Genomic DNA, 9,718 nt, shown 5'->3' with positions numbered 1-9,718 from the left:
GGCACATTTGCTTTTGGCCAAGCACATGCTAAATTATATACACATTCTATATATATCAACAAACCATCCATAAGGCCTAAATCTCCAGGCCAGGACAGCCAAAGACCCAGGGCTCTGTCCAGTGTGGGTTAATAGTTAAGAGGCAGCTGAAGCCCTCGGGGCGTCAAGATCCCTTCTCATTATGTCTGAAGTCATTTTGTAAGGGAAGAGCTCAGGCCCCGCACCCCTTCTGCTTCTTTTGGTTGAGAAAGAGGCTCACTAGATATCCTTGGCTGACCTTGAACCCATGAGTGCTGTGCACATAGACTCCTGGATTGCATTGTGCTTCCTCCAGAACTAGGCTGCTATTGTGGAGTCATCCTCCACGTTTCCTTGGTAACTTAACCCGGGGGGGGGGGGTGGAGGGCGGCTAAGGGCACACAGGTCCTGAAGGCCACCCACGGAGAGACGCTGGTCCTTTGGGGTCCTGGAGGGCACCGCAGAGCTGCACGGCTGGTGACTTCCCGAATCGTCGGCCCCGAGCCAGCCCATGGCGGAGGTGCGGGGCCCGCGGCGAGGTGGCGTGCAGCACGAGCTGCTAGAGAAGGTGGCGCGCTTGCAGCGGGGTGCGCGGCACGCGGAGCCCGAGGTGGCGGCGCGCAGAACCGCATGCGACGGCGGCTCCGGCTCGGGCTTCTGGTGCTGGCGGCGGCTGTTCGCTCGCGGAGCCCGCGGGGCGCGCCGGAGGAAGGGCAAGTTCTCGCGGCCCGGCGCCGCGGCCACGTCGGAGCGCAGCGTATGGGCGCCCCCGGGCCTGCAGAGGCTGCTGCAGAGGCTGGCTACGTGGCGGCGGCGCTACCTGCGGCGAGGGGAGCGGCCCGAGGGCCTAGAGGAGATCCCGCTGCTCGTGCTGGAGCGCGCGCGCGCCGCCGACTAGGGGACGCCCTGTCCCGCCTCGCGCGCGCGAACCCCGGCGGCGGTTAGGTTTTGTAAACGAATTCAAGTGGAAATAAATCCCCCGCACTGGATGAATGAAAGGAGGTGGATTTAGGGGACCAAGCGCGCCCGAGACGCTGGAGGGGAGACATTAGCTTTGTTGAGCAGGTGGTGAAGTCACTAAGGGTCTCCAGGACCGTTCCCCCTGGACAGCGCAACATGGTGTAACATTGACTTCGGAACATGGTGTAACATTGACACTCCTCTCCCCCTGTTCCTGCCCTCTGGGTGTTATGGAATTCTACCGCCATCCTTGGTTTTATTTGTTACTTATAATGAGCATGTTGAGCGAACCCTGCTTTTAATGCTTTTAATTTTATTATTATTATTATTTAGGGCCCTAGAGATGGCTCGGTAGGTAAAAGAGCCTATGGTGCAAGCCTAGGAAGCCAGTCCAATTCCCTGTGGGAGGGTCCTCTGACCGCCACACGCACAATAGTAATACTTGGTTAAAAAAAATCGTTTCACAATTTCATATATATGCACACACACACACACACACACATGTATATTTAGTTCATACGTTGATCATATTCATGCCCCTTGTCTTTCATTCTCCTGCCCACTCTCTGGAATCGTCCTTTTCCCAAGTCTTTAGTGTGGGAGTGTGAGAATTGCTGTCAGAGATAAAAGCAAAGGTGCCTCCACCAAAAGATTTCCGCCTCCCCCACCACTGCCTCCCCCCCCCCCCCCGCGTCCTCCCACCCCCTTGGGGTGTGGGGTGACCTTTGACTCTTCTTCCTCAATAAAAACTTGTTAATGATACTCTGGCCTGGCATACCTGTCAGGATGAAAGAGAAATGTCACCAGCGAAAGTGCTAGAAGCACTCTAGAGGGCTTAGAGGTTAATAAGCTATTGGGATGGTCTTTGCTTGGGCTGTCCTCCTCCTCCTCCCCCTCCTCATCATTCTTTACTGCTCCACAGATAGGAGGGGACCTGCCAGCAAGCGAAAGGAGTTGTGTTTTGGAGTGGCTCTCTCTGTAGTGGCTTTGGAGTTTCCCCTCCCATGCTTTTCAACCTTCCTAACGCTGTGACCCTTTACAGCAGTTCCTCATGTTTCAGTGACCCCCCCAGTTACAAACTTCATTGCTACTTCATAACTGTAACTTAGCTACTGTTATGAATTGTAACAAATATCTAATATGCAGGGTATCTGGTATGGAACCCTATTAAAGGATCATTAATCTAGCCACAGGGGTCATGACCCACAGGTTGAGAAACACTGACCTACTCATGCTTCCACTCATGTGGAGAGAAAAGCCTAGAGAGGACTGTGTTGCAATTCTACGTCATCCATTGGGTGGGGGGTGGGGGAGCAGAGAGGGGGGAGGGGTGGGCAGAAAGTGTCAAAAAAAAAAGCACAATTAATAGCACTTAGAATTTAGTGGTCTCTGAGGTTCTACGAGCTGAGCAGAGGTAGACTTTGGGGTGGAAAAGGACTGAAGCACACAGAACACACCAGACTACCCATTTCAAAGCTACTTTCCTACAATGTATGGTGGTGGGAGAAAGCACAGAGAAGACTGGACAGCGTGGCTTCTTTCTGTTGTAAGGCAATGACACCAGGAAAAATGGCACAATCATGAGTCAGACAGCAGAGGGAACTTTATATTGAGTGAAGCTGGCCTGGTTTGAACATTTTGTTAGCCCCTCGGAAAGGCATCAGCAGATTTGCAGGTCATGGAGAGTGGACTCCACTTCCATGTGCCTGGTTATACCTATTCTAAGTAAGGGAAGCTTCACAATTGCCCTTCCTTAAAATTTAAAATACCAAAGACAAAGGTGGAGGCATTGTAAGGGTCCATGATTCAACAAAGGATGATACTGTAAGACCCACAACGTGAGGACTCCCCCACGTTCTGACTCAGGAGAGGTGACACCCCACATCATGAGAAACAGTCTTGATGCAAAACACAAGAGGACTTTTATTCCAGGTGTGCTCTGGGGCCCACAGTCGTACACCACGCAGGGTTAGAGGACCATGGAGCCCCGAGTAGCTGGGTAAGGGGGTATTTAAAGGGAAAAACCACAACTCAAGGGGGTGGGGAGGGCTTTGTTGGAAAATACCAAAAATACCAGTTAAGAGTCACGAGGGAGTGGAAGTCACAAGAGTCACAAGGAACACCTGGTAATTGTGTGGGTTATTTCTCAAGACAGTTTCTATGAGCCTCTTAACAATAGCACATTTGCATAGTGGGTTCTATGAATGGTCAGGGTGACCCTTTTTGAACAAACTCCCTGAACCCAGGAATTGGGTAGGTGGAGGAATGTCGCTATCTGTTATATGATTAGCATGCCTTGGAGCATTGAGTTACAAAGGTCACATTCTCAAGCCTGGGCCTAAAGGCCTAGGTTTTTGTTTTTGTTTTTGGTTTTTTGGTTTTTTATGTTACACTTTTTCACTACCCCGGACTCAAATACTCAAATAGCACATAAATGCAGAGTGCTTTATTCTGCAGAAATCCAGCACACTGGGGTCCACCATCTACAAAGATGGGGACATGAAGTGGAAACTTCTAGTTAGGCCAAATGATGTTTTGCCAGGGCACACAGGTGAAAGGATGCCTTACTAAAGCAAACATGTGAAAGACTGCTTTCCTGAAGCAGACACGGGTGAAAGGATGCTTGGATATAGCAGACACATGAAAGGACTCTTTTTTTTTTTTTGTTTTTTGTTTTTTGTTTTTCGAAACAGGGTTTCTCTTTATAGCTCTGGCTGTCCTGGAGCTCACTTTGTAGACCAGGCTGGCTTCGAACTCAGAAATCCGCCTGCCTCTGCCTCCCGAGTGCTGGGATTAAAGGCGTGCGCCACCACGCCCGGCTGAAAGGACTCTTGATGAAGGAGTGTAAGTATGATCCCACAGATAGTGGGAGACGAGCACTGAGCCTTGGTTTGGTTTGCTCCACCTTGCTAGTCTTTGCTAACGACACACATGTATTGGTATGCCTTACATAGTGTTGTTGAGCTCAACCTGTGATAACGCTGCCATTGAGAGAAAGTCTTCCAAGAACTGCTTATGAGGCTCCCGTGGCAGCTTGCTTGTGGCCTCACCTCAGCCTGGTTGGCAAGCCTGACAGTTCCTTCAGGATTGAATTAGTTGCTGGTTTGTGCCTGCTATCTGCTCTCTGAAAGGACTGCACTGTAGCTGCTGGTTCGTGCCTGTCGTCTGCCTGCCTAGAGGACTGGTTTGCAGCTCCTGAGTTGTATTTGGTGTTTGCTACAAGGCTGAACTGCTGCCCAAGAAGATCAAGCTTACCCCTCAAAGAACTACTTCTGAACAGGCCCACTTCCCTCATATCCTAATAATTCTGGGTGTTGGGCTAGAGGAGGTTGAACCCTTATTAAAAATAGGTTGCAAACATTTTATGCCTACAGAGACACCACACTGAGTCTGAAGTCCTGATTTAAAGCACATTAGGGGATTTCTGGAGAGGCCAGGTGACAGAGCAGCTTCTGAGGCCTGGACTTAACCAGTTCTTGGAAACAAGATTTAGGCCTTATCTTCTGAACTGCCAATTTGAAGCTTGTCTCTTGAAGCCTGTCTCAGCATCAGGGTTTTGTAGGCCCCGTAAAGGAAAGCTACTTTGATTAAAAGGTCAGAATCCGGAGCCAGGCATGGTGGTCTTTAATCCCAGACTCTGGAGGTAAAGGCAGGCATATCTCTGTGAGTTCAAGGCCAGCTCGGTCTACAGAGTGAGTTCCAGGACAGCCAGGGCTACACAGAGAAACCCTGTCTCAAACAAACCAAAAAGCTTGGACTCTGAGTTCTACCTGGGGCTATGGGTGGAGCGTGGATTTTAATTTGCCTTAAAGATTAGAACATTACATAATAAAGCCCCTTCCCTTAAATGTTACTCCACCTGGGCCTGTCAATCAATCACCTAGCCAGGCGAGATCACCTCTAAGATGACTCATCGGAAGACTCTAGGAGGCAGGAAGCATGATGAGGCAGTTGCTTTCAGATCCTCACTGCTAAGCCCGCCTGCTTGCTGAGCTGTAACTCAAAAGTCTAACCTTTATGTTCTTCGAGACAAAGTTTGTGTGACAGAGCCCTTGCTGTCCTGAACTCACTTTGTAGACCAGGTTGGACTTGAACTCACAGGACTCTGCCTGTCTCTGCCTCCCAAGGGCTGGGATTAAAGGCATGTACCTTGTGAAAGGTTCAGCTGCAACGGGGTCCCTAACAGGCATCGGAGCCGCTGGCTGGTGTAAAATATGTGAATTTTAAAATGTTTTTGTTCCTCCAAACATTACCCAGTTCTCTTAACTCCCTGCTGGCCCTCCTCCCAGTTTTCAGCCCAGCCCCTTCAAGCATTTCTCCCAGGCGTTCCTCTCTCAGGTCCCCACCCGTCTGCTTAGGTCAGCTCCAACTGCCACCATATGTCTTCTGTGCCAGCCCACTTTCAACTGTCTTCTAGCAGTATCTTCTCTGGCTCAATGGTCTATTTTCTCTCTGCTTGATCTCGATACTACTCCAGCAGCCTTTTCGTCCCTAGACTTACTCAGCCTTCTTTCTTCCTGCACCACCTTTCCTTCTCTACCCCTGCTCTTCTGCCACCTGGACCCCACCCTTCTCTCTCAGCCTCTGCTGGCTTTTTATATCCACTCCTGTTTCCCAGAAATCCAAGGCACTGAAGGTCTGGGTCAAGTAGTTCTCTTAAAGAGCCAGTTGACTAGCAACTGGGGATCCTTTAAAGGGCCAGGCACAAAATAAATCACACTCTGGGCCAGCTGATAAAGACTTTCTACTGTCTTAAAACCACGTCTGAACAGCCTTCTCTGGATCTATCTGTCTCCTTCTTCTAAATGCTGGGGTGACAGGCATGTACCACCACACCTGGCTCCTGTCTTGTCCTCTTAGCTCTTCATTGTTATTGCCCAAAAGCCCTAAACATGTTCTCCCTGCCTTCTCATTGTGTCTGTGAAGTGTTGTTCTCTGTTCTTTCTGGCCTGCAGCCCTCCATTGCTGACTAACTCCAAAGACATCATTTTCCCCCCACTGCCCTTTCCTGTGAAGCTGCTTGGATTTGCTGTGGGCCTACTCTAGTTTTGTTTTGTGTTTTTTTTCCCCATACACATTTAATGGTCCTTCAGAGGGTTTTGTTTTTGTTTTTTAAGATTTATTTATTCACTTAATGTGTGTGAGTACACTGTTGCTGTCTTCAGACACACCAGATGGGGACATTGGATCCCATTATAGCAGGTTGTGAGTCACCAGGTGGACAAAGGCTTACAGCAGCTTGTCTGCAGTTCTACATCTGCTTAGACTTGAGCACCGCTGTGCGCTTGGCATTTCTGGTGACTTTATTCTTCACCCAGCTACCTTATAGGATCTTTAAGTGTGTGTATCCCTGAACTTACCTGCCCCTCCTCCTGAGTCTAAGCCTCTCCTGTGATAGGAGAGAGAAAAGCCATGAAACTTCATTCTGAGGAAACCAGTTTTCCTGTCATCTTGTGCAGAACTGATTGGGCCGTGAATCCAAAGTTGCCTGAATTATAAAAGCTGTTCTGTAGGTGAAGTAGAATCCTCTCTGCATGGAGAGGCTGATGATAGACCGATAGACACCAAATTGCCAAACCATCACAAACCAGAAAGGAAGTGATAACTGAATAATACACACAAAATGTCAACTGCTTGATGCTTCCTGGACTTATTTCTTTTATAAAGAAAAGAGTCAATTGTAATCACAGTTCATTTCCTAACTTTTAATTTGAATATAACTGTGCCTTTTTTTTTTTTGGTTTTCGAGACAGGGTTTCTCTGTGTGGCTCTGGGTGTCCTGGAACTCACTTTGTAGACCAGGCTGGCCTTGAACTCAGAAATCGGCCTGCCTCTGCCTCCCAAGTGCTGGGATTAAAGGCGTGCGCCACCACTGCCCGGCATAGCTGTGCCTTTGTGTTTTGACCATTTTATGGACTTTACCGAATTTCCACCTCACTCAACTTAGTGAGCCAAGACTCGGGGTTGGTTTGTATGATGCTTGCTCTTTCTTCTCTTCCCTTCCTACCTCCCTCATCAGTTCTCTGTATGAGTACACAGTTTGACGTGATGATATTTAGATTATTCAGATGGTTATTGCAGTGATTTTATTATTTTATGAATATGACTGATCCGTCTTCATGCACACCAGAAGAGGGAATCAGATCTCATTACAGATGACTGTGAGCCACCATGTGGTTGCTAGGCCTTGAACTCAGGATTTCTGGGAGAACAACCATTTCTCTAGCCCTTACTGTAGTGATTTAAGGAACAGACTCTGCCTTCTCTTTTGACTCCTGTACCACACCCAGCCTAGCGTGTTTGGCTCTTTGCAGCTGCCTCCCTCTCAGAAGGGACAGCTTTGGTCAAGTTGCCTGTTAACTGTCAGCTGTCTCTAGACCCTGAGCTCAGCAGTAATACCCATGGGTGCATGTCAGCTAAAATTCGGAAATGAGGACCTGGTGGCCTTTCCTTCCCCTCTCACCCACCTCGAGGCTAGGGATTTTCCATTCTTTACAATGGCAACTTTCCACTGTGACCTTCTGGGCAGAGAACAGCACCACAAGGCCTGTTCTCCTAAACCCATCTTCTTCCTAGTGGAAAACTAGGAATGTTTTTAGTGCAATACTTCACTGTTTAGGCATTATTCTGTTGCCTTAACTGTTCTAGAGACACATCTCATGGCCCAAGGAGGTAAGTCAGCTTATTGTTTAGTGTCAGTATTAGAAATGGAAACCAAGATCCAGGAATTCTAGGCGAGTGCTCTACCCCAGAGCTTTACCAACAGCCCTTGTAAATTTTGATCCAGGCTGTCTTAGTTTGGCTTTCTACTGCTTTGATGAAACACCATGACCAAAAGCAACTTGCGGAGGAAAGGGGTTACTGGGGTTACACTTCCATAGTCTATCACTGAGGGAAGTCGGGACAGGAACTCAAGCCGGGCAGGAGCCTGAATGCAGGAGCTGATGCAGAGGCCATGGAGGGATGTTACTTACTGGCCTGCTTTCTTATAGAACCCAGGACCGCCATCCCAAGGATGGCCTCACCCACAATGGTCCCTCCCCTACTAATCACTAATTGAGAAAATTGTCTTGATAGCTGGATCTTATGGAGGTGCTTCCTCAAGGGAGGACTGGGCTGGGCCCTCCCCCATCAATCATCAGTCAATCTGAGGGCTGCATCTTAGAGAACCTGACCTAAGGTTGAACTGGAGTTAACCAACAAATCTGCACCTAACATGGGTCTTCGGGTCACTTCCCAACAGGCCTACACCTAGTAGTAGTAGTCTAACAACCACCAATTGGGAGGAAAGCAGAAGTTACAGCTAAACCTACTTAGGAAAGTTTATGGGTTGGCTCCCAGCACCAGCCAATCATTTTAAATGGCAACATATGCAACATATTCCATAATAGCCTGTAGCCACCTGTGGCCACATGAACTGGGTTCCTGAGTGGGAGGCGGGAGCTGTAAGGAGGGAACAGTGAGAGAAGAGACCAAGACACATTTCTGATCATGGCCCAATGTTTACTAGCAGTCTGTGCTGATATAGGGGGAAGCCCATCTCCCTCCACGCCAGGCTTCTTGATGTTTTGTTGTTAAATTGTTAACACTGGTCTGCCAGAGCTGTTAGCATTAGGTTGCCAATTCCACAGGTCAATTCCACATGTCAGCTATCTCAGGAATATCTCAGCCTCTCAGCAGTAGGCATCTTGGAGAAGAGCAGAGCAGGTGACAGAACAATAGAACCATCTAGGTGGGAAGGCTCCACCCCAGGTAGTCTCATTCTCAGTGGCAGCAAGGTCTGAGCCAGCCTGCTCAAAGCTGGGGGAGGCTACGATAGCGCCCCCACCATCCCAGTCAGATGTGTACCAAGCTGGACACCCTCTTGCTTGTTTGTTTGCCTCTCTACGTGCTTGTTTGAAACTGGGCTGGGGGCTTCACCCTCCCATCCTGTTTCGTCAGTGACAGCCTGTAGTCCAAGCTGGAGCTTGACTAAAGACCTAGTGCGATTACATTAGAATCAGCTCCTTGGTGGTCTTTTGGGACTCATGAAACAGGCACAACAGACATAAAACTAGCCAGTTGACTGGGTCTCATCAGACTTAGGATCCTTATGCCTTGGCTTCCCAAACAAACAGTGAATTTATGGCCACAGCGTTGGCTAGCTTCTTCTTTTAGATATATTGCATGTCAGGTTCCCTCAAAGAACTGCTGCAGAAATGGTAGCTGTAAGAAAGGAGGTAGAGCTGGGCGTGGTGCCGCACGCCTTTAATCCCAGCACTTGGGAGGCAGAGGCAGGCAGATTTCTGAGTTCCAGGCCAGCCTGGTCTACAGAGTGAGTTCTAGGACAGCCAGGGCTACACAGAGAAACCCTGTCTCAAAGAAAAAAAAAAGTGACTAGCTTCTTAATGGGACAGACCCATGCATGTTCTAACAGACATAACTGTCATCAATATAATGGATCTGTGTTGGACATCATCATGGAAGAGACAAGTGATCAAGATCTCTTTGAATTGAGTTGTGACACAGGGCTGAGAACAAATTGCTTCTCTTAGGTATTATGGACATTTATGGAGAAAAAAGCATTTGCAATTAATTTCCAGGACTTGGGGCTAGGGAGTGTGATATTTACAGCACATCTGGGGTAGCAGCTGCAACGGAATTGCCACTTGATTAAACTGACTGTAATCGACTGTCTCCAGGATCCATTCATCTTCTGCAAGGGCCAAAGAGGAGACAGAGTTAAGTAGAGATATGGTAG

The 9,718-nt window shown here is 48.6% G+C and overlaps 1 protein-coding gene across 1 annotated transcript; it reads left to right on the top strand.

The window, feature by feature from the left end:
* The first annotated feature begins 411 nt into the window (after positions 1 to 411).
* On the top strand, positions 412 to 993 carry CUNH1orf202 (chromosome unknown C1orf202 homolog). Its single transcript, XM_085835254.1, has one exon. It carries the CDS (start codon positions 530 to 532, stop codon positions 914 to 916), a length of 387 nt encoding a protein of 128 aa, XP_085691380.1. The 5' UTR covers positions 412 to 529; the 3' UTR covers positions 917 to 993.
* The last annotated feature ends 8,725 nt before the right edge of the window (positions 994 to 9,718 follow it).

Source organism: Mus caroli, unplaced genomic scaffold (assembly GCF_978045245.1).
Source record: "Mus caroli unplaced genomic scaffold, Mus_caroli_1 scaffold_1, whole genome shotgun sequence".
In the NCBI taxonomy this organism is placed as follows: domain Eukaryota; kingdom Metazoa; phylum Chordata; class Mammalia; order Rodentia; family Muridae; genus Mus; species Mus caroli.
This window is presented reverse-complemented; position numbering and strand designations above follow the sequence as displayed.